This window comes from Choloepus didactylus, chromosome 19, assembly GCF_015220235.1.
Source record: "Choloepus didactylus isolate mChoDid1 chromosome 19, mChoDid1.pri, whole genome shotgun sequence".
Taxonomy (NCBI): domain Eukaryota; kingdom Metazoa; phylum Chordata; class Mammalia; order Pilosa; family Megalonychidae; genus Choloepus; species Choloepus didactylus.
The window spans coordinates 65,206,395-65,230,380 of NC_051325.1; the positions used below are offsets into that span (position 1 = coordinate 65,206,395).

The window sequence follows — 23,986 nt, forward strand, 5'->3', positions numbered from 1 at the left end:
CAATCACTGCCCTCCCCGCTACATGGGATCAGACACCCAGGGGAGTGAATCTCCCTGGCAACGTGGAATATGACTCCCGGGGAGGAATGTAGACCCGGCATCATGGGACGGAGAACATCTTCTTGACCAAAAGGGGGATGTGAAAGGAAATGAAATAAGCTTCAGTGGCAGAGAGATTCCAAAAGGAGCCGAGAGGTCACTCTGGTGGGCACTCCTACGCACACTTTAGACAACCCTTTTTAGGTTCTAATGAACTGGGGTAGCTGGTGGTGGATACCTGAAACTATCAAACTACAACCCAGAACCCATGAATCTCGAAGACGATTGTATAAAAATGTAGCTTTTGAGGGGGTGACAATGGGATTGGGAAAGCCATAAGGACCACACTCCACTTTGTCCAGGGTATGGATGGATGAGTAGAAAAAAGGGGGGAAACCCAGTGTTCTTTTTTACTTTGTTCTTTTTCACTTTAATTTTTATTCTTATTATTTTTGTGTATGTGGTAATGAAAATGTTCAAAAATTAATTTTGGTGATGGACACACAACAATACGGTGGTACTGTGAACAATTGATTGTACGCTTTGTATGACTGCATGGTATGTGAATATATCTCAGTAAAATTGAATTATTTAAAAAAAACAGGAACTACCATATGACCTCGTAATTCTAGTCCTAGCTTTATACCCAAAAGAACTGAAAGCAGGGACTCAGACCATTATTTGTCCACAAATGTTCATTGCAGAATTAGTTACAATAGCCAAAAGTGGAGGCATCCCAAGTGTCCATCAACAGACAAATGGATAAACCAAATGTGGTCCATCCAGACAATGGACTATTATTCACCATAAAAGGAAGTGAAGGGCTGTACGTGCTGCAACGTGGATGAACCGTGAAGACATCGTTTTGGGTAAAATATGCCAGATCCAAAAGGACAAATAGTGTAGGATTTCTCTTATATGAAAGACTTGGAAAAAGGCAATTCCTAGAGACAGGAAGTAGAACAGTGGTCACCAGGGGTGGTGGGAATGGGGTTTACTGTTGAGTGAGTGGAGTTTGGGTTTGGGATGGTGAAAATAGTCTGGACATAGACAGTGGTGGAATTTCCACAGTCTCGTCAATGTACTAAAGGTCAAAGAACTGTCCCTGTAAAATGATTGTTATGTTATGTATATTTTACCACCAGTAAAAGGAAATAATGTTTAAAAAACATCATAACACACGAAAAGCAGCAAATAGTAGACTCAGTAGTGAAGAAAATCACATCGGCGCCGGCTGGGACAGGGCTAAGTCGACATGTGAGGTGCAGGGGAAACGGGGCGCGGAGCAGTGGGGGGCACCCACAGGCCTGCGGGAGCACGGCGCAGACGGGGAGGAATCCAAAGCAGAGGGCCACGGGTGCCAGGCTCCCCGGAACCAGCGTGTCCCTCTCTTCCCCTTCCGCCACCCCATCTCCTCCTCCGAGTTTTCAACAGAAAGGTGTGTTCATTTTTCCTTATGTCATTAACAATAGATGGGAATCTTTTCTGAAAATAAAGAGCTGGAAATTGCAGAATGAAAGGAGGCGCCACGTTCCAGGAGAGGAAGGTCTGCCTGGACCGGAGCCGCCTCCGGGGGTTGAACTTCCTTCTGCTCCTGGTTCTTCCTCTGTGGGCTGGGGCGGCCGGGGTGTCCGGGGTGTCCGGGGCAGCAGGGGCAGTGGGAGCAGCAGGGGCAGCGGTGCGAGGACCGGGCTCTGCCACCTGCCGACCCAGCACCTGCATCCTTAGAGTCGGGTTTGGTGAGGCACAAGGCAAAGGTCACCTCTGGGGACCCAGTTAAATGAGTTTTAACAAATGCAAAAAGTCAGGTAACCCCAGCACAATCCTGACACACGCCAGCCCCCCCAGAGCACCCCCTCCTGGGCGCCCTGGCCCTGGTCACCCTGCGCGGCTCTGTCCTTGCGCGTCGCCTTCGGACGTCGGTGGCCCTCTGCATCTCCGTCAGTCACTCAGCTTGTGAGGCCCGTCTGTCTGTCCACACACCCGTCCATCCATTCCCCAGGCCAAGGCCCAGAGGCTGCTTCAGGTTGGGGCGACTCCCAGAAACCACCGCAAATGTTCGCTCACGGGCTTCCATGGGACCCCAAGTTGTCGCATCTCCAGGGCAGCGTTTCGCAGCCTTTCCTCTTTTTAATCGCCCCTCTAAGAAGGCTTTTTAGCTTTATTCGCATTAATCGTCCTCCTCCCCAGAAAATGAAATTTTACGTCACAAATACCCTGTCTGGCTGTGTCGGGACTGGGCCGTCTGGAGCAACCTCCGACCCGCTGAGCCTGGGGCCGCGGCCCGTGCTGCGCCCTCCGGTGTCGCCTCTGCTCCGGGCTTTCCCGTTTCCTGTGACTAAAGGCCTTTCCTGCGTGGGGAGCCCGTAGCGTTGGCGACCCCTGCCCAGAAGACGGCAGTCAGGAAGCGCTGCATGGATGGTCTTTTCTGGGCATCCGCATGCCCTTGGGGGCTGCGGTGGGCCTCACGCGCGTCTACAGGGAGCACCGGTTCTTCCAAAAGGGGAGAACGGAGCCTCTTGGACAAGGCAAGAATTGTACAAAGGTTCCTGATGAATGTTCGATGCCTTTAGGAATTACCCAGGATATAACAAACAAAAAAAAGTTACAGAAGTGTGTATAGTTCCAGTCCGTAAAAGTCCTCCAGCTAGCCGCTCCCCCAAGCCCTGCCCGGCCGTGCTGTCCCGCCCGCCCTGCTACCCCCTGCACTGGGCTGCCGGTTCTGGGGGTTCAGTGACTTGCAGACGGAGTTGCAGGTCTGCGTCCTTCCGCCCTCCCTCCCGCTGGCCCGGAAGCTGGTGGCGCTCACCTGAGCTCAGTGGTGGGGTCTGCGACCGCCTCAAGCTTCCCAAGGTTTAAAGAAAAGCCTAAGGAAGGACAGAACAAGACAAAATGTTCCGTAGATGTTTATTCTACTCCAAGTAACAAAACCTACGAAGTTCCATGTTTTAATGTACAGTGATATACTCTGCAATATAAAATACAATTTACAGAAATTTCTATCAAGTAAACTTAAGGAAACATACTTGATTTTTTACATTTATGTATTTAAATTAGAAAACTTTGTTTTATATGTAAAAAACCTTCACATCATATTAGATGTTGGAGCACAACCCCACTTCAACGGGGTGCAGCCTGCAGCCCTCGGTCCACACGGCCGCCACCCCACACTGCTGGGCTCTCGCAACTTAGAAATTTGTGCTATAAAGTGAAAAACTGTAGTGATGTATAATGGAAGAGAGTTCAAAGGACAAATGAAATCCTCTAATTTTACATTTGCAAAAGTAATTTTATGAAAATATAAAAAATTATCAAAGTGTATTTGTACAGTCAAATAAATTAGCAACGTTTTCTCTATTTCACACTTCAGAAGTACTTGAAAAATACATGACAAGAAGCAGTATACTGTATTTCACAGTGAACGCTTTCTACGTAGTTTGTAGTTCTTGAACTAGTATCACTATTTTCCATCTCAGACTTTATACAAATATTGTTCCATTCTCAATGACAGACTTTTAAATTTCTCATCTGACACATATAACAGTTTAAAGCTTAGTGCACCTTTCCTGGGATAAAGGAAGAACTGCTCAGAAGGCAAAATTCTACAAACAAAATGTTCCTGATTATTCAAATCAAAGAACCTCCCCCGCCCCCTTAAAGTATACTTACTTGGTTTATTTTCTCATTTTCTTTAGGCTGGTAAAATTTAGACATTTTTCAATAAATTGTCATTTAAAACGCAACTGTTTCTGTTTGGACATATGTTGCTTTTAATCATGTTTTTGAAAAAAAAAAATTCTAAGGCAATACATAAAAACTGAGCAAAACGAAAATGTGTTTTTGTTTCCTGGTTGAAATTTGTAATTCAAAGTTCCTTATGACAAGAAAAATGCACTTACAAATTTTGTGTGTTTCATCCTTCCAGATACAAAGTAGTAACACTGCTCTCCCTTAATCAGGCCAGAAACGAATGCAGCCCCCCATGGTAACCCAACCCGAAGGCAGCAGGGGGCTCCTCTGACAGCACGTGACAGACGGGAAAAAGGGAAAACCAGCCTTTTGAACACAGAAATGCAGATGCGATGTCAGTAAAGGTATGGCTCTAAGGTCCACGGACAGTCCCTTAACATTTTCAACAGTCAGGTTCTTGGAAAAGATAGCTTTATAATCTGAAAAAGCAATATGCTTTTAGTGATACTTTCCCATTGCTGTAATTTTGAATGGAAATACTGAGTTCTTAGTTTTTAAAAAAGCATCAGAATTGTAAAGGTGTGAAATTCCATTAAGAAACCATCATACACAAAGTTACAGTCGTGTTTTGAAATCCGGAACAGGCCACCTTCACCCAGGCCACTGCCCGCTGGAGACCCCCGGCCTAGGCCTGCGCGGGGGCTGCGCTGCCCGCCACGGGGGCCCGGGGCGCCTCGGCCTTCGGGTCGCGGCCGCTCTCCTTGCTCTTGCTGCGGTCCTTGCGGTCCCGGCCGCGCTCCCGCGGGTCTCTGTCCTTGTCCCGCGCCCGCTCGCGGTCCCGCTCCCGGCTCCGAGACCTGTCCCGGTCGCGCCGTCGATCCCGGTTCCGGCTCCTCTCCCGGCTCCGGTCCCACTCCTTGTCCCGGCTCGCGGCCCTGTCCCTGGGCCGCTCCCACTCTCTGCCGCCGTCCTTGTCGCGGTGCCTCACCCAGTCCCGCTCGCGGCCCCAGCCCCGGCCGCGCTCGCGCTCCCAGGGCCGGCCGTGCTCCCGCTCGCGCCGCCGCTCCTCGCAGGCCCGGCCCGGGCGCCCGTCGGCCGTCTGCGCCTCGGGCTCGTCCGCCGGCCTCTCCTTGGGTCCCGCTTCAAACCGCTCCCGCGGCCTCGCTTCGAAGGCCTGGTTCCTGTGCTCGTGCCCTTGGCCCTCTCGGAAGTCGGGCGGCGACCACTGCGGGTCGGCCTCGGGGCCCGGCCCGGGGGCGCCGGCGGGCAGGGAGGCGGCCGGGCCCGCATCGTCCCAGCGCTCCTTCCGCGGCGGCGGCGGGTGGCTGGGGAGCTCCAGCAGCGGCCGCGGGCCGGGCTTCATCACCGGCGGCGGCTGCCCCTGGAAGTGAAACCGTGAAGGCGGCTGCTCGTTTTTCTCGGAAAAGGGCGCCGATCCCCGGGGTCCAGCAAAGGGAAGGGGTGCCGGCGCCCTTTGACTTGCAAACCTCGGTGGTGAACTTACTCTTTGCTCTTCGAATTGCTGAGGCTGGATTCCCCTGGGGCCTGGCATGAAATTTGGTGCTTGGCCTCTGGGTCCTTCAAACTGATTGGGATGAGGGCCCCGGGCGGTGTCAAACTGACCAGGATGGGGCCCCCTGGGGCCCACAAAATGGCCAGGGGGCAGTCCTCGCTGACCTCCGAACTGAGAGGGCGGAGGGCCTCTGGGTCCTTTGAACTGCGATAGCAGAGGTCTTCTCTGGGCTCCGAATTGGAAAGGCGTGGAGCCCCGACTCCCCATAAACTGGGCCTGTTCGGGCCCTTCAAACTGGGCAGGAGGACCAGGCAGCTCGGCGTACGGGGGTTCGTGGAATTCCCTCTTCTCCCCATGGGGATCCTTGCGCTCCTCAAACTGGGATGGTGCTCCTGCTCGGGGCCCCCCGAGGTAGGAGGGTGCAGGGCCCCTGTTCTCCCCGAAAGGAGGGGGCCCATGTTGTCCGGAGAACAAGGAAGGGATCGGCCCCTTCTGTGCCCCGAACCTGGGGGGCGGAGGCCCTCTCGGACCCTCGTGATTAGAAATAAGATTCTCCTCGGAAAATGGAGGGGCCGGCCCCCTTGGTGCTGGGAAACTAGGGCCGTGAAGTCCTGGAGGGAAGGGTCGCAGCGCGGGTTCCCGCTGCCCCTGGAACTGGGGCTGGGGGCCGCCCCCCTTCTGTGCAGTTGGGGGAAACGCAGAGGCCCCCTCGCTGGGCATGCACTGCGGCGCTCTCTCTCCCTCAGCACCTGCACTGTCTGTTTTTTCAGGAAACGGAAGATTTCTTGGATCCTCGTACTGGGACGCACCGAGAGATTTCTCCTGAGATGTGAACACTGCGCTCGAGAGAGGCTCCCTTCCCCCGGGAGCGCTGAAACTCTGCCCATCGCTGTGCAGAGGGAAATTGGGCTGCAAGGCGGTGCTGGGCGGCGTGGGCAGCAGTACTTTGCGCACCGGCCTGGGGGCGCCGTCCCCGGCCCCCGGGGGGTGGGTGCTCTCGGGGAGCTGCATGGCTGCATCTTCCGGGCGCTCGCTCTGCTGGCCGCCGTGGTTGGACAGCGGTGGAGCCTTCTCACCGGGCACCCACTGGGGAGGTGCCAATTCCCGCTCCTCCTGGGCCAGCAGAGGCAGCTGGGCTGTGTCGGCCCCCCCAGGGGTGTCCTGGGAAGGCGGGGCGCTGTGCGAGCCATTGGCCGGCGGCTTGAGCTCCCCAGCCTCGCTGCTCTCTGCCGCCAGCCTCCGGGCCTGCCGGGGGTCTCGGCTTGGCCTCGAGTCTGAGCTTGGGTGGGCGCCCTGGGTCGCCGGGCTGCTGCTGGGAAGTAAGGTGGGCTTGTCTGGGATCTGTGGCTCTGGCTGGAACAGCTCCGCCTTGCTCAGCGAGGCCTTGGGTGGGGGTGACATTAATGCCTCTGACACTGAGAAGTGGGCCATGGAGGCCCCCACTGCCGCCCTCTGCTGCCTCAGGGCCTCCTCCTGCTCCTCGAGCTGTCGCTTCTGCTCCTCAATCTGCTTGTTCAATTCCTCTAACATTTTCTGTTGTTCAACCAAGGAGGGAGTGGGGAGATCAGCGGCATGCTCAGCAGCCCTCTCTGTGGAGTTCCTTTTCACATCTGCACACATTCTGTTGGGCAGGTCGTCAATGGTGACCTTGGCCTCCTCTAGGATGGTCTCGTCTTCGGGGTCATAGGCCACCTCCTCCTTCTCAGCCAGTTCAGGAGCCTTTTCTGCGTCCCCACGTTTCCCTCGTTCCGGGAGTGGGGTGTCGAAGGCTCGCTCAGGATCATACTCCTCCTCGGGGTCATAGGGCCTGTCGTCCTCTTCTTCCTCCAAAGCTTTATCTTTTGAAAACTGACCAAACTGCTGGACAATTGGATCTAGCAAGGGAGTGCCTGACACCCCGTCATGCACCTTGGTTTTGGCATCAGGGTGGGAGGCTGCAGCGGACTCAGCAGAATCTTTGGCAGGGGGATCGAAGGATTTCTTTTTTCCAAAAAGAGTCTGGAGGATGTGTTCTAGGGGCGAAGCTGTCTTGGAAGCAGATGAGGCGGCAGAGGCGGCTGCCCCTGTGACGGCCACTGACGCAGTTGATGCTGTGACAGTGCTTGTGGCCCCGGGCCGGAGGGACGACAGGATCTTTAACACTGACGCGGAAGCTGGCGCTGCCGGGGGCTCCGGCAGGGGGGGTGGGGGCGGCGGCGACCCCGGGGGGGTGCTGCTGGCAGCCGCGTCTGCAGAGAACAGCTGATACTTGGAGGGCTTCTTTTCAGGCTGAGGAGCCGCAGTTACTTTGGGGTAGGCTGCAACATCCACTTCTTCTTGTGTTTGGAGCCGGCTTCGCTTTTCCTCTATCTTGTCCAACTCTCCAGCATTTGAAGGACGTTTTATTTTCTGACAGATTACTAACCCAAGGATTATATTTGGACGTGGTGACTCAAGACCTGAAAAACAAAATATTTGCGCAAATTTTAGAATCAAAATTCAGCTTTTATTCCTTAGAATAAACTGTATTAAGGGCTTTAGTGGGGAATATTCTCCACAGGTAGAGGGAAGGAATTCGGTAGCAAAATAAAACCAAGTTTGAAGAGCTTGTCACAGAGCCCGGCAGGTTCTAGTGGTGTGAACACTCCCCGTGCGGCCCTCACGTCCCCACAGTCAGCCCCTCGCCACAAACGACAGGACCCAGGGTCCAATTCATGAGCAAAATTCATGTTACATATTTCAAAATTATGGACAATGCTGAAGTACTGACGTGGTGGTGGTGAAGGCCGGTCAGCAAAAGTCTAAAATTGTCTTCAAAGTATTTATACACTAGGTAGATTTTTAAACAAAATCCTAGTTTGGGATGTTCTTTTATCTGCTTCTTGCTACAGGAGGGTATCGGGGGGAGAACTGTCCTTTTGCGATACAAAAATTAAGCTAAATATGCCAATATTATATATCAAATAGGAACCAATTCCTCCACTCAATGATAATGAGCAGTAAAGCACAAACCATTAGCTAAATTCATTAGTCTCTGATGTCAAAATTACGATTAATGGGGAAAATGCTACTAACTGAAATGGCTAAATGTTAGGTTTAGACAAAATTCCATGGGCACTGACTTACTGAGAGTTCCTCAACACCGGGTCCTCGTAAACCCGGGACCCCAGGCTTAGGACACCTGACAGTGATGGGCAGAGCACATGGACACACGTGCCAGTGGCCATGGGGCACAGGGCAGTAGTTTTTTTGTTTTTTGTTTTTTTTTTAATTCAGTTTTATTGAAATATATTCACATATCATACAATCATCCATGATACACAATCAACTGTTCACAGTACGATCACATAGTTATGCAATCATCACCACAATCTATTTCTGAACATTTTCCTTACATCAGAAAGAATCAGAATAAGAATAAAAAATAAAAGTAAAAAAAGAACACCCAAACCATTCCCCCATCCCACCCTATTTGCCATTTAGTTTTTGTCCCCATTTTTCTACTCATCCTTCCATACACTAGATAAAGGAGGTGTGATCCACAAGGTTTTCACAATCACACAGTCACCCCTTGTAATCTACATTATTATACAATCATCTTCAGGAGTCCAGACTACTGGGTTGGAGTTTGGTAGTTTCAGGTATTTACTTCTAGCTATTCCAATATACTAAAACCTAAGAGGTGTTATCTGTACAGTGCATAAGAATGTCCACCAGAGTGACCTCTTGACTCCATTTGAAATCTCTCAGCCACTGAAAGTATTTCATCTCATTTTGCATCCCCCTTTTGGTCAAGAAGATATTCTCAGTTGCAAGATGCCGGGTCCACATTCATCCCCGGGAGTCATATCCTGCGTTGCCGGGGAGATTTACACCCCTGGGAGTTGGGCACGGGGCAGTAGTTTTAAAAAATAATGATTTCTTAAAGGATTATCCCAAACATCCTAAGTTGTGGTATACTGTTTCAGCAAAGCTACTATTCCAGTAAGGGTTCTCCCCCCAAAGTCATAATACAGCCAGAAAGCAAAGGGGAACAAAAATTCCAGGTCACAAACCAGTAATTTAGGGAGAAAAGAACCAAGTTTGTTCCAATAGCAAAAGCTATTTAATATTACTCAAACTGCATAAATTCAACTTCTAGACCTTTTAAGATTACTGTGGTGTACAAAAGGTATGTTACATCTCCATACTTTTTACTTACAATTAAAAATCAGTATTAAGATTTCCCTATTCTTTTTGTGATTAAAAAATATATATGGGAAATTACTTCCAGTAATTTTTTCAGACATTATTACATAGTCCTACAAAGGTTTGTCATTAATCTTCCTAAATTTCAGCCACGGTCACGGCCACAGGCTGAGCTCCTGGGGTGGGCAGATTTCTATTCCCACCCCATGCCAAACCGGCGGGGGGGCGAGCCAGTGTGTCGGTCTGTCCGTCCACCTGGACCGAGGAGATCACTTTCTCCCTCCCTCCTGGCGGCCGAGGCCTCCTGCCCCACAGGCTGGGGTGTGAGTTGAGACGCACCCACCTCTTCCTAAGCTGTAAGGGGCCAGGCCCAAGAACATCACCACCAGCCCTTCACTGAAGAAACGGCTTCCAAATGCCCTCTGGCTGGCCCTTTTGGTAAGAGCTGGGTTAGGGAAGGATGAGAATTGCCAAGTTGGCCAGGCTATACTGAATACGACCAGAGTTTTCTGCTCAGCAAACGTGAAGGGCAGTCTATCAAGTTCATTTTGTAATTAACAAGAATTAAGGAAACTTTAACTTCTAAACAGTACTTCTCTCACTATGAAAGCTATTTATTTACCCAATGCTTTACAGCCTACTCGAACCTAGTCGTTGGGTATGGTCCATGGCCGAAATGCCTATTATGGCCTGTCTGGGCCAAATATATTTGTTGACAGTGGTCCCAGAACTAACAAAATCGGTCTAATTACTGCACACTCTGCCAACATGCTGAGCTACAAGCTAAGTTCTAACATCTTCCCCCTTAGGAACCCTGACATCGAGGGCAGAAGGGGACATGCTTGAAGGCATGGGGGATGGTGGAGATGAGGAGCCAGGGGGAAGAAGGCTGAGGGCAAGGGCCTGGCAGCCTTAGTCCGGGCAGGTCACCTCTAGCAGCCGTTCAGCCTCAACTCGGAGGGGCTATGCCACTCACTGAGGGAAAAGCTCAATTTCTACAGGGCTCTGCAGGGCCTTTGGCACAAACTGCATCCCAGGTCATAAGTTGTGTGTGGTGAGTAAATTATTGTGAAGCCAGAAAGACACGGTGCCCAGGCCCGTGAAGTGTGCCACCCCAACGGAAATGTAATGGTCTAACATGCTTATTAAAGAAGCATTTAGCTTGCCCCCATCCTGGAGAAACTCTTCAGACTTCAATCTTTGTGCTGTATTCATCACAGGTAAGGTTATTACTAAATTACTTAATATATTGGTTTGAAAACAGAGCTATCGAGAGATTTGCATCTCCTTAAGCAGGTGGCATTTTAAAATGCTTCAAACTCTTGAGTATCTCATCTGTAGTCTAGTAAAACCCCCAAACCGGATTAGTTTTGAACCTCCCACTAATCTTTCCCAGGACTTTACGTTGGGCTGTCCCAAAAGGCATACCCCAGTTCTGTAGTTATATCTTAGCACCTGATACTCTTCTGTTGTGGTTGCATGACTATTTGAAATGTAACTAGCATCTCAGAAATAACTTGCTTATTTAAGAAACAATACACTTCACTTCTGGCTTGGACCTTAGAAGCAATTAGAGTTGAGGAGCAGTCCCCATTTTTTTCTACACTGCAACAGGGTGGGTGTCTAGCATGACAGTACCACACTGTGTGACTGCATCTGGGGTGGATGTCAGAGGGCCAGGCTCCCTTCTGTATGTCCCACTCCCAGCCCAGGGGCTCACCCCACCGTGATGACTGCAGTGTTAAGTGTGCAGACCTTCTGGACAGTGCATGTGTGTGTGTCAAGAAGGTGCAGTAGGCAGTGAGACAAGCTGGCTGCAGTGTGGAGACCGGCGGCCCGACTCCCGACTGGTATAGTCTGAGGCCCAGGGCTGCTTCTTTGATTTTGCAAAATTACTTCTTTTCTCTACCATTAGAAGCAAGGATGCTTACTTACCCACCTCCCTTCTGAGGATTGTTGTGAGGTGCACAGTTCATAAAGTGGATGAGAATAAGCAATTAGGTGGGTGGGATATTTAAATATCAGCTGCAGTTAAAATATGCCACCCCTGACTTCCAGACAAGAGGCCTATCAGACTGAGCACAAGCGTGCTGAGCCGTCCCTTCCCCGCCACAGAGGAGTGAAAATGTCTGTCTTCAGAATGTGTGCTTATTTGTAGCAAGTCTCTCTGGCTCCATGCATGCACCCCAGGGTTTCTGTTGGTGGAAGGGTCTGGCCTCAGACTCAGTGGTGAGAACTAGACCACAGATACTCAGAGAGGAACTGAGAAACCCAGAGAAGGGTCTACCTGACAGGTGTGTGCCAATCAATCCCCCGACCCACGGCCAACGCCAGGATGCGTGTCCAGGTGTGCCGACAGTAGGGCCCGTGAGGCAAGGTAAAGCGGCCAGAGAAGAAAACCGCCCCACTCCTGATGACGGCTGCAGAGCAGTCCCCGTGGCTTCCGCACATGCTATCAAACCTGACACATCGTGGGATCGTGCTTAGTTTTATTAAATAGGCAATCTGAGAGCTGACCCTTTCTCCTCACCCCCAAAGCTTTCAAAATGATACTGTTACCCCTAAACTACCTGACATGTTCCACTGTTTGTTATCGTTACGTTACTGTTTGTTATGAAAATCATTTTGAACTGGTCAAAGCAAAATGTTCATACCTGCTGGAATGGAAATTGTGTGGGAATAAACAAGCAATGTTCTTAAGTGTGATTTGGGTAGAAAGAGACTCAGCAAATTCAGTGGGAAAGAAAGCCCCCCTGCCCCTGCACACTCAGACACACTCATGCACACTCATACACCAGACCCCTCCTTTCCAATTCTGAAATTCGAAGGCCCGTAGAAAACCACTGGACCTTAGCGTGGGTCTCAGGCAAGAGGAGAGGTGTCCATCTTCGTCCAGAGGCCCAGGTGCCAGGAAAGGCCACCAGCAGCCCGGCCCCCTGCCTGGGGTGCTCATTCCTGCACCGGGGGCCTTCGGGAGGCGGGACCTACTGGTGCCAGCAATGCTGTGCTGTGGGCTTATCAAACGGGACAGCGGGACAGGGCTGTCCCTTCTGCATGGATGGGCCTGGGTGGGGCCCCAAGAGCTACTAATGACTCAAATTTGAAGAAACAGTGACCAGTTTCCATGAAATATTTTTATTGATTTTGAAGGAGAAAGGGTAGCACATTCCATTGGAAGCTATTTTTGACTTTGATTACAATTTCTGTGCAAATCTGTCGATACATACATGAAAACTGAAGAAATGCTTACCTGACAATATTTCAAGTTACGGAATAAAAAAGACACTATGGATGTAAACATTCTAAGAAGTGCTTTCCAGTATTAAAAATTCAGAGAAAATGAGCCTTTTCATTAAATAACCTTAATAAAAAAAAAAAAAAGGCAGCCTCCCCACCCCTTTACTTGGGGAGAACGGTATGGGCTGCGTGCCCTCTGATGTCACTCAGCAGGCCGAGTAATGGGCAGGCGCCCCACTGGTTCCTCAGAGGTGACGGGGCCGCACCCTAAGTGAAAACCAGCGTGGGGATCTTAGCTTCAAGTCAAATCCTGTGATAAGCACGTATCAGACCACTGGTGGCTAGCTTTTAAAATCTGACTAGATTTTAAATCTATGAATAAGACTCCCAAATGTGCAGACAATCCCTGACATCCAAACTCCTGTTCCTGAAACTGTCAGCGTGACCAGAGTTGAGCTGAGCCAATGCCCAAAGTGGAAAAGATGAATATTTGGATTCTGGAGGGACCCAGGCTTTCAAGCTGTCCTCCAAAACAATGCCACCAAGGAGTCACTAAGACATGCCATGGGCAGGACAAGATGACCCAGTATTTCTTGTGGACAAATCACAGAAGTGTGCAATAACAGAAAGGTCCTCAGAGGACTTCAGCAGGCTCTGGGTGTGTTCGGAAATGCTGCCTGTGCAGTGTGTGTGGCTACAAGGAGCTTCACGTGGGAAAAATTCCCGATGTGAGTCGACGGTTGACAGCGTGCCGCTCTGAGACTCGGGGCGGAGCGGGCCAATCTGTGTTGCACCGAGTTACGGTATTCAAGAAAAGGGAACGATTTTGGTGCCGTCAGCGTCTTCACTCGCTTCTTGAGTGTGAACAGCAAACAGCAAGAGCTTGGGAAGAATGTTTCCATATCTATTTGGTTCCCGAAGCAAGCAGTTAAGAGTGGAGGAGGCAAAGGACCCTTGTAATTTTATGTGGCTAAAAAATGACTTTCCATAAATGGAGGTGTGTGTGAGTTGGTTACGCTCTCCTGAGATACTCCCTCTACCCCCGAGGATAGTTTTCTTCTGTTTACCCCCAGTGGGCACTGACCGCACGCGCACACACCAGCCCCTCTGCAGTGACTGAGAGAGGCTGTGGGGTGGAGACAGAGCCAGGTGCAAATCCCAGCTCGACATTCCCCGGCTGTGTGACCTTAGGCAAGTGGCCCTCTGGGGAAGCACGGGGCACTCACGTGAAACCAGGGTAAACTGCTCCCTCCTCCCAGGGTTTGGGGGTGGAAGGGTGTCAGGTGAGTGTGGGGGTACACGCTAGGCCTGCAGCAATGCTCAGACGAGGGCCCCACCCGAGACTCCTGCTGCCTCCCCATGGGTTCTGTGTGGAAACAACTTTGTGAAGGAACCATCGCAAGAGGAGAAACATTCCAGCCCCCAGCCTTCCAAACACGTACACACACACGCACACACACACTCACACCCCAGTGACGTTACACCTACATGAGTAAGCCAGGACCCATACACGCACACTCGTGTCTAGAAAACACCAAGTCAAGTGCAACAAAGCGGTGAGTGAGTGAATCGTGTCAAGGTCATCCGGCCTGGGGTCAAGGCTGTTTAGCTCACGGGAAGTGACTTAAGTATTGTATAGACATGTAATATTTCTACATATACATACGTCAAGCACTGAGAGCAGGAGGATGAAACAAATGAAAAGCCCCATATGACAAATTTAACAGGCTTATAAGATTTAGGAGAAAAGCCTTTAAATTAAAAAAATAAATTTAAAAGCTTATGGGCAAAATTTCAGTGATTACTTTTCTAAAACCCCCTTTCCTGTATTATTGCAACAAATCAAACCAGTTCTTCATTGTGCAGGAAAACCTGTGAGGCTTCGAGTCCCCCTTCGGGCGACGCTGGTGCACCCAGGAGGTGCTGGGAGGGAGAGAGTGTGGTGTCCACCCGAGCACCAACCGGGAAGTGCCCGTGGGGCAGCCCTCCCCTCCTCCCTCTGCCTCGGGGCCCACCACCCGGGACTGTACCCCGAAGGCCCTTCCTCTAGTGGCCCTCCCTCGATGCCCCTGACTGCCCACGGTCATGGACCCAGGCCCAGAGCAGGGCAGTTCCCACCTGTCAATTCATGACCAAGGCAGGGGCAGCCCCGAGGCTCTGTGCAGCCGGTGCCCCCAGGGGCTTGCTAAACACACACCCGACCATTTCTAGTGATCTGACAAAGACGTAACTCGTGACGGTTTTAGTGTAAAATCTGGAGAGGATCTCAAACGAGAATTCAATATTGCTATATAATAATTAATATTAAATGTTTCTTTAGAAAGGGGAAGTTCAGTACCTACTGATTCACATTTCTATAAATAAAAGTGCTTTTTTTTTACCCTGAGAGGAAAGTGCTATGTGGTATGACAGAGTCTATAACAATGGGGAAAAATATGCTTATTATACACTATCCCCTACACAACTCTTATACTTGTGACTGACCGGAGGCTCTTCGCACGTGTCTGAGAAGTCAGCTTCTTGGTTTTCACCTTCAGGAAACAGGTCATCAAGGAAGAGGGCCAGCACTCTTCACACAGGCGGTCACCAAGAACCTCCTGCAGGGATTCCTCCTGGCCACCACTGGCAGCGTTTTACCCAAGCAGCATTAGAGATGACATTCTGAAGTACTTTGCTTTTAAGATATATTTGGCACTGAAACGATTTAACGTATCATGCCAGTAAATACTTAACCCTGGAATTACTGATACCAACCGATACCCCTCTGGGCACAAGCCCAAAGGGTAGGGACAAGTTGACCCCGTGCCACCCAGCACTAAGCAACATGCTCCAGCCAGCACCCGGGGGGTGGGCCTGTGCTGGATGTGCTGCTGCTGGCCCCGCGCACAGGAGCACGGAGGGGGCCGCCCTCGCCCTGGGTCCCAGCTAGGGTGTGTGCAGCATCAGCAGCCTCTCTCCCCGAGAGCGGAGTTCTCCTCCCAGCTTCCCAACAAGGCTCCGAGGAGCACGTGGGTGCGAGTTCTGCACAGCTGCGGGGCAGGAGCACAGGCCCTGGACTGGTGGCGGGCAAAGGACACCAAGGTGCCCACGTCTACGGTAGCACCAGTCAGCACTCAGGGTGGTCAGCCACCGCCTCTAGAACAAAGCACTTTAAAGAGCACTTAAAATGTGTTAGAAATGTCATCTTTTAGGTAGTATCAGTCCTCTGCGGATTTTATGACAAGCAGACACTTTAATTTAGGCATCTTATGCTATTTCTCCAACTTAAGTCACATAAATGTCTACTAAGGGGTTAAGAAAGAGCTGGACACCAACAGCCTGTTGCCCACCCTGGAATCACCCTCAGCTCCTTAAATCTGAAATTGTTTTTCAGGTCAACTTGTAAGTAAAAGCAGTACTTTTTAAAGAAAGAGAAAACACAAAATAGATGGCCAAGGTAAAACTTAAGCAGATTTAGAAGTAATTATCCTAGAAATATTTTTCTACTTTACTAGTACTTTCTATCTCCCAGAAATTAGTTCCAACGGAAGAAGTGACCCCAGGGGGAAAGCAGTCACTGAAGCCTGCCCGTCCCTGGGCTGAGCAGTAAGGACACAGCCCAGCCCGAGTGAGGCAGAGTCTGGCCCCGACACAGTATTAAACATTACCTTTCCTCTTCGTGAGCCTCGGGGGCCTGTGTTTGAACATTCTGGGACAGGCTGGCTGAAAACTGCAGAGGCCTCCCCCTTCTCTACAAAACTTCCCTGAGAGTTTATGCTGAAAAGCAGGGGTGCTTCTAGCACGACACCCCTGTATCCTAGAAGCTGAGTGTTCTGCCCCGAAACAGCTCCCACCGTCCTTCTGATTCCTGCTCCCCGAGAGGCACGGTGGATGCTAGATGCCATTACCTGCCCGGTGGCAAACTCAAAGGCCTACATGTCCATGCTGAGGGGGTGCATGGTGTGGGAGGTGCCTAATGACCACCCAGGACGTTGGCGCTTACCTGGTCCCTCGAAGGGCAAGAGTTTGGAGGGAATAGGGTCCTTGGCACTCAGGGGGATCAGGTAGAGGTCCTTGACGTGCCTGTTATTATTAGCTACAACACCGAAGCGGCCGCGGCTGCTAAAATAGGAGTAGAGGGAAATATAAGCGACTTCTTCCTCTTCTGTTGCCGGATGGAAACGGATCAGACACAGCTCCTGCAATGCAAACAAAGGACAAGGGGAAAAACATTGACCTGCGGCTATTCTAGAACAGCATCCGCTCAAAGATCTGCATTTAAACCCCCAAAGCAAGGCCTGAAGTGGGAAATAATAGCAATTCTGATTTTAATTTTCAAAGCCCTGCTGTCTAATGTGCTACATAATGAAGTGGTCAAAGAGCACATAGGCTCATACCTCACGCTGCCACCTAATGAGAACTATGGACACTTCCCAAAGAAAACAGTCCATGCACACACCTGTGGATGCATCTCCAGGGCATCACAGAAAACTAAAGCCCAGCCAGGAGTCCAGACCTACCAAGTAAGATCTTTTATAAGTTCCCACCCTCTACTTCTTCCATTACAAAACAATAAAGAAACACAGCTTAGACAGTTGTTACAAAAACTGCATAAACATAATTAAAGCAAAATCAATAAGGAACCTTCTACTATTATATTCAGATACATATAAACAGATATCCTTTTCCTCCAATGAGCTTAATTTTTTAAAATATTCACCTCGAAATAGCTAAAAAGCTACAGGCTGACATTTCAAGTGCTAACCAACCCATCCAAATGACAGGTGAAAAAAAGAGATGTGTTTCAGTAAAAACTATCTTTCACTGTTCCACAGGTTATAAGCGGATACCTTAGAAACTGAAGATTTGAGTTTGCCAACATAATCCCAGACTGTCTTCGGTGCGATCCTCCCACCAACGTGAATCGTGTCGGGCAAGTCCTAAACAGAAAGCACTGTGAGTAAATTCCTGCTGAAACACCAGCCCATACAGAGACTGCTGTGGCCACTTCAAGGTACCCAACTATGTGAACTTCAAGAAAACCACAACCACTTCAAGAAAAATGGTAGTAATTCTATTAAAGCTGACTGGTTAACTACCACCCATGATTACAAATCACCAAACCCAGGGGTGGTGTAACATTATCCTTCTGCCAAGCAAGGTTTCGTTTAGAAAGCACTGCTCATCACTATTATGTTACCTTTAAAGGAACAGATTCTAACCCAAAATGACTGGGTTTGCATTAACTGTGAAAAGCAAGAGTTGCCTGCCATGGCAGTTACACATGCACGCCAGCCTGAGGCCAGGTACACCCCCCCCCCCCCAACATCAGTGCCAGAGGAAGGAGGAAAAAGGATTTGGGCATTTCCATGGTAGGTGCAAGGCTGACACCTCAAACCACCCGACCTGCTTACGCGCTGCAGCAGCCTCCCCGCACCTTTAGAGGCGCTTCACTTTCTAGACGCTCCCTTAAGAACGCCGCATATATGGCCCCAGTGTGTCGTGGGAACACTCTTGTGCACATGCGCACACACACACATTCTTGGTTCTAACCTCAGTGAGATAATCAAAACACCCAGAGACAGGATATGCCTTCGTGACAAACTTGGCCACGCTCTGCATGTTAATGAATCCTTTCCAAATGGTGTTGAGTCGAGACAAAAACAGGGTCGTATCTCCTTCTGGAGGGGAACGTGACTCTGAGATGCTATAAAATAAAACCATGGAAAATAAACAAATGTCTAATTCTCTCTGCAAAATGAGAATGTCTAAAGTATTAAGACTTTATACATCTAAAAGCAAATGTGAACTCCTACAAGTTTTTATGGTGTACCTTCTCCAATTTACCACTTTAATCACAATTATATAAACAGACATACAGGTCAAAGAAAAATAAAGTGAAAAGGAAATAAAACCAGATGGTCAAAAATGCAAATCTCAGTTTTCAAGACTACCTATGAAGTGATAATTATGTCTCATAAAACCAGGCCATTTTTGCCTTTTTCAAATATTGAAGAGTAAGTTGTATTTCTGGGTAAATCCCAGAGTAGAGCTATTTATCACTAATTATTTTCCTTTTTTTTTTTTTCCATCTAAAAGACATAAAACAGGCTTGGTTAGCTCAGACTGCATCTGAAAGACGCACCTGATGTTCGGGGATGGTGGAAGTGACAAGTATCTGGAATCGGGTGAAGAGGACGGCTTAGCCAGGATGGACTTGGGCATCGTGACCGAAGTCAGGGCAGGCTTCGGAGCATCTTGTCTGGTCTCTGCCGTGTGGGCGCTGTCCAGAGAGCTGCTGGGGCGGGGGGCTGCTGTGGGGGCCGTGACTGCACACGAGGCACCTGACGCAGTCCTGGGGTCCCTGCCAGACACCGTGACCGTGGTGAGCACGCCACCCCCACAGGAGGCTGGGCAGGGAGGGAGCTCTTCCAAAGGGGAGGGCTCAGGGGTGCTGCTTCCTGAGGGGACAGGGAAGTAATTCCTCCCCAGGTTTGGATGAGATGTGCTTTCCAGTTCTGGTTCAGACGCAATGTCGGGCAGTGTTTCTGGCATCACTTCCTCTGCTCTGTTAGGGACAGGCTCAGAGAGAGCGCTGTCGTACTTGGATTTTGGGTCTTCTCTCTTAGTAGAAGCCGACAGTTTTTGTTTTTTTGGAGCTGGTTCATCTTCTGAGGGAATCTGACCTGAAGAATAAGAGGAAAGATTTCCTGAGGTATCTGAAACATTAGAGAGCACATCTTGCCTGTGAATAGATACTTTCTTACAAGAATGAAACAAATATTATAAAAGTAGGGGCTAACTTCCTAAACTCCAGAAAAACCACCATAGCCCTTTTTAAAAAAACTTGGGTCCAATACCAAACACCATTAGAAGGATCAGTGATTTTAAACAAAATCAAGTTTAGTCTCATCTCCAAAAGTTTCACCTCCTAAATCATGCTTACCTGTACAGATTTTACAGTTTAGATCAAAAAGATGTGCACGGTGCTGGCTTGTTGTGTCTTTCAACATACTGCTGAAGACATCAAGAAGAGGTGCACTACTTTTTTCAGGTATAGCTCGAACCAATTCTTGTTGTTCCTAGAAGTAAAATAAAAAAACGGAGTGGCTCATTTCTTTACCAAATTAACAATATACATTAAAAAAAAAAAATCTAAATTAAATAACTCATGAAATTAAGAACCACTGAATACAAGTACTTGAGAAATTACACAATTATATACACCCGTTATAAACAGTGACTCACCCAATAACTTAGGCACCTGAAAATATCTGGAATGGTTAAATTTTAGACTATATTTCTTAACACTTAAAATCCCAAATGCTTACATCCGAATCTGATACTGGTGGAGAATCTTCCATATCTGGAATGGCTTCCTGTTTAATGGCAGTCTTCCTGCTTTCATTAAGCAATTTAGTTCTGGATTCCATCACCTAAAATGAAAGAGACAAAAACCATTTTAAACCTTGTTCTCTAGGACAGCAGATCATTCACAGCTTTATTAACTTATTTCTGGAAGAGGGACACGTTTAGCACCTCATGAAGCGTCATTTTCTACGAGTACTCACAGATTTTGCTGGTCTCTCTTTCCACATGGAGAGCTCCTTAGAGACAAGTTCTTCTGGCTTCATTCTGACAAGTTTTGCCAAAGAGATTTCTTCCCGCAGAACACGATGGAAGAGCCCCTATGAACAAACAACTTTGGTTCACTCTCTCACAGACATCTGAGTGTCTGTAACCTGGCATACAAGGGACAAAAAAAGCAGTGGGTGCAGGTGGTGCGAAGCCGCGACCAGCAGGCCCCAGACCCTCAGCACTCGATGGTGCCCGGCCCTGTGCCACGCCCTTCAGGGCCACGATCCCATTTAATTCCCACCACGGCCTGTTGAGAGTAAGCGTCAGCCTGTGCCAACTGTACAGCAAACTGGAGCAAGCCTGGAAAAGGTTACATACTAAGACCATATAGAAGATTTCAAGGTCTACACTGCACTGATGTTACTAAAAAGGACCTCTTCAGGAAAAACAAAATCATGTAGACAGCCGGGAGCACATGCCCAAAAGGTCCAGTGTGGAGAAGAGAGGTGCAAACAAATCTTTTCTACTAGGGGTCATTAACAATGGCATGATAGAATGAGAGAGCATGTGACACTGACCCTAGAATATCAGTCAGAAGTGCAGAGGTGGCCAGAGTGAATGCCAGTGAAGATGGTCACCCTGGCATGGCAGGAGGCTTCAAGGAGGGACGGGCTGGGCCGCTTATGTGACACAGATGTGACACCCGGCAAGCCAAACGGCCTTCCACCTCATTTCCACTGTGCACTGTGATCAAAGGGGAACAGCACTGCCTCCTCCACCCCTTCTGTGAGCAGTGTTACCACACACTCAGTGCTGTGAGCAGATCCCATTCAAATGGGGAGCACTGTAGGGAGTGTTCACCATTATCACTTCTTATTGACCTCACTTGGCCCAGCACGGGGGGGGGGGGGGAGAATAAAGCAGCAAAGCCTGTAGGTTGCAGAGGCAGCCCAGAGAACGAAGACTCTGAACTGCATGCTAGAGCCAACAGGGAGCCAATGAAGTGACTGGAATTTTACAGCAATGCTTAGAAGTGATTAACCTGGTGAAATACAAGACGAGACTTCAGGGGGAGCTGGTTAGTTCAGATAGGGAAGGGAACAATAAACCAACTGTCTTGATACCAAAAACAGGCAGGCATTTGACAAGCATCACAGAGGATGGAAATACTTTTTTAGCTTTCCCCGAAAGGATTTACATGTCTCCAAACACCACGTTCAGTTTATTACTGTGAATTGTAACTAATAGAAATAGATAATTCACCAGCAAATCTATTTCTGTGTCAGGAATCACACACCTGATTTTTAGGGTCCTTGAGGTTGAACATGATGCTGCGGTATTTACTCTTGTAGCGATTATCTGTAACTTGAAACAAGTTAAACATCTCCTTCTCAATGTGGAGGGCAATTTTTCCCACTTCGTTTTCTGTCATTATCAAGTCGTCGCTGTCATTGACTCTGCATGGAATAAGAACAGTTGCATAAACCATCCCATACTGAATGTCTCAAACACCAGGGCAATCTTGAAACTACCACTTTAAGTGAAAATGCCGCAACTTTAATGATAAGAAATGAAGTAAAACAGCCCACCTTTTCCACAAAATCTCTTTTAAAGAACGTCGAATATTTTGCCGAATCTGTGAGTTTGGCTGTGACAGGGCGGGACCAGTGGCCACGAGCCGTCCTGGGGCTGGAGTGGCCACAGAGACAGAAGCAGCCGCCGGCTTCCTGAGTGCTCCACCCAGGGCAGGAGGGCCGGGCAGTTTCTTAGAAGCGGACGCCGCAGCGACAGGCGTCAGTCCTGACTGTTTGGCAGTTGGGGTGCTGCCCGAGGGAGGGGCTGCGAGCCACGGTCTCTTGGGTATGGAACCCTTGAAACCCAAGGGCGACTTTTTCATGGCCTGTTTGGCTGCTGACATGTGAGCCAAAGAAGGTGACTTCTTCGGAACTAGTTTTCTGGGCAAGGAAGAAGGTGGTTTGCTGGCTATAGCACCCAAAGGAACCATTTTCTTGGACACTGCAACACTGGCTGTCATCTTCTCCTCGGCTCTTTTGTCCTCCTTCATGGCTACAAAGGAAACAAAACGCAAGGGCTCTTCAGGAAGAGAGTAAAGCATCACATGTGCTTTGTCACTTGAATTGTTAAAGCACTATGGTCCATCCTTCAACTAGCAAAAACTTAATAGGTACACTTATATGCAGTAAATGTAGAGAAAAGGACTTTTAAAATAATAATACACTTAGGAAAGAAGTATATTATGAGCTATCAGTAGTGTTTATGACAGTGACTACTTTAACTCTTACACGAAGAAAATCGATTTTATATTAAAATAAACTTTTGACTTCAATGAAAAAAGTCTAGTTATCAAAAGCTAGACTAGCTGTTGTTTTAAATCATGAGCTGTTTGAAGAACAAATTTCACATTATTCTAAAGAAACTAGAATTTTAATAACAAAGAATTTAAATGCCATTTAAAAAATGGAGTTTTGAAATATTTCAAAGAAAGGATAAAATGGGCAGATTTTCTTTAAACGCAAATTCATGATCCTGACGGAGCCCACAGGCCTCCTAAGGACACAGCAGTGCCCCACTCTCCATACGATCGCGGAGTCACAGCTGTGCACTGGTTTATTCTCTTGGACAAAAGTCACTTGAAGAGGACGCAGGGAGAAAAAAATGAGCAAGCTTAATACCAATATGGGGAAAATCAATCCTATCTTTGCACTAAAAATTCGAGACAAAAATAAAATGGTCCTGTTATGTAAGTTTTCCCAATTATAACCCTCGATTCGACTCATGGGGTCAGACGAGTAATAAACTAGTGCTCTTAATCCAAACAAGGACTGTTGTCAAAAGCTAAAACAAAGGCACACAAAACCCCTCAATGTGCACAAAAACCCTTATGACGCCAGTACCTTTAAAAACATACCAGGCACACTGAAGAACTGCTTAAACCCCAACCCTCTCTCTGTTAGGCCACCAGAACTCAGGTCTTCAGGAACCAGGGAAGACGAGCCCGAGGCCCACTGCAGCCCCACTCTGGCTCGTGTCCGACCGCAGCAGAGCCAGAGCACACAGAGGCCTGAACGCCGACGGCATTAGGGAGCTTGCTTCGGCACACCACGCGAGGGCAGGGGCAGAAGAGGAACAAGACGGATACGGGGCCGCTTCCCGGCAAGTCCCCCAGGATTGCCTTGGAGGTGGCTGCAGGCATCACATGACAGACCAATGCTGGGGGCCCCAGAGCTACACTGGGAGGCGATCAGATCCCACAAGGTGGGACAAACTGACTCGGCCTTCCCAGGGCGGGCCCTCTTCCCACACGCCTCCCATGAGCCCTAAAAACTCCCGAGCACCAGATGGGGAAATTCTTCCAACAGATGTTTCAGATCCCTTCCATTCTAACCAGGGAATAAAAAGTGTCACTGCTCTTCCCACCAATGTTCAAACTGTTCCGATAAACCTGGCGGAAGGCATGAAAGCAAGGGCGAGGGATGATTTAAAGCCTGATCCAACAAACGGAGCCGCCAGGAGGCCTTCAGAACTCTAGGGGCCGGTGCGGGAGCCCACCAGTCCCCAGCAGCCTGTAACCACGGCACTGCCCGCGGTGAGTGCATTCTGATTTACACACTAATTGGCACTGAAAGCCTGGGGCTTCAAGTTTTTTCACTTTATACTATAAAGTTCCTTAATTTTACAAAATTTGCAACAGTACTATGGACCCAAAACTTCCAGCCCCAAGCAATCACGACTTCCCAAGATCCCTGTGCCCCCTACCCCATA

The 23,986-nt window shown here is 49.0% G+C and overlaps 1 protein-coding gene and 1 long non-coding RNA gene across 13 annotated transcripts in view; one reads left to right on the forward strand and one right to left on the reverse strand.

Annotated features, from left to right (window-relative positions):
- Positions 1 to 2,906: 2,906 nt before the first annotated feature.
- Positions 2,907 to 23,986, reverse strand: part of DIDO1 (death inducer-obliterator 1) — a 56,832-nt gene continuing 35,752 nt past the window's right edge. For 11 of the 12 annotated variants that reach the window (XM_037812281.1, XM_037812274.1, XM_037812276.1 and 8 more), the window contains 10 exons: positions 21,793 to 22,270; positions 21,501 to 21,660; positions 20,197 to 20,313; positions 19,957 to 20,061; positions 19,572 to 19,707; positions 18,771 to 19,311; positions 18,179 to 18,332; positions 17,476 to 17,565; positions 16,629 to 16,824; positions 2,908 to 7,680 (listed from right to left, as the gene is read on the reverse strand). In XM_037812281.1, the coding sequence (XP_037668209.1) occupies positions 4,415 to 7,680; positions 16,629 to 16,824; positions 17,476 to 17,565; positions 18,179 to 18,332; positions 18,771 to 19,311; positions 19,572 to 19,707; positions 19,957 to 20,061; positions 20,197 to 20,313; positions 21,501 to 21,660; positions 21,793 to 22,270 (5,243 nt within the window). In that variant the 3' untranslated portion in view covers positions 2,908 to 4,414. Of the gene's footprint in view, positions 7,681 to 16,628; positions 16,825 to 17,475; positions 17,566 to 18,178; positions 18,333 to 18,770; positions 19,312 to 19,571; positions 19,708 to 19,956; positions 20,062 to 20,196; positions 20,314 to 21,500; positions 21,661 to 21,792; positions 22,271 to 23,986 lie in introns of all 12 variants that reach the window. The other variant, XM_037812284.1, reaches the window with a different exon arrangement.
- LOC119516099 lies at positions 17,354 to 23,983 on the forward strand. Its single transcript, XR_005213192.1, has 3 exons — positions 17,354 to 17,690; positions 18,725 to 19,010; positions 23,179 to 23,983. It is a non-coding gene; the product is annotated as an uncharacterized LOC119516099 (long non-coding RNA).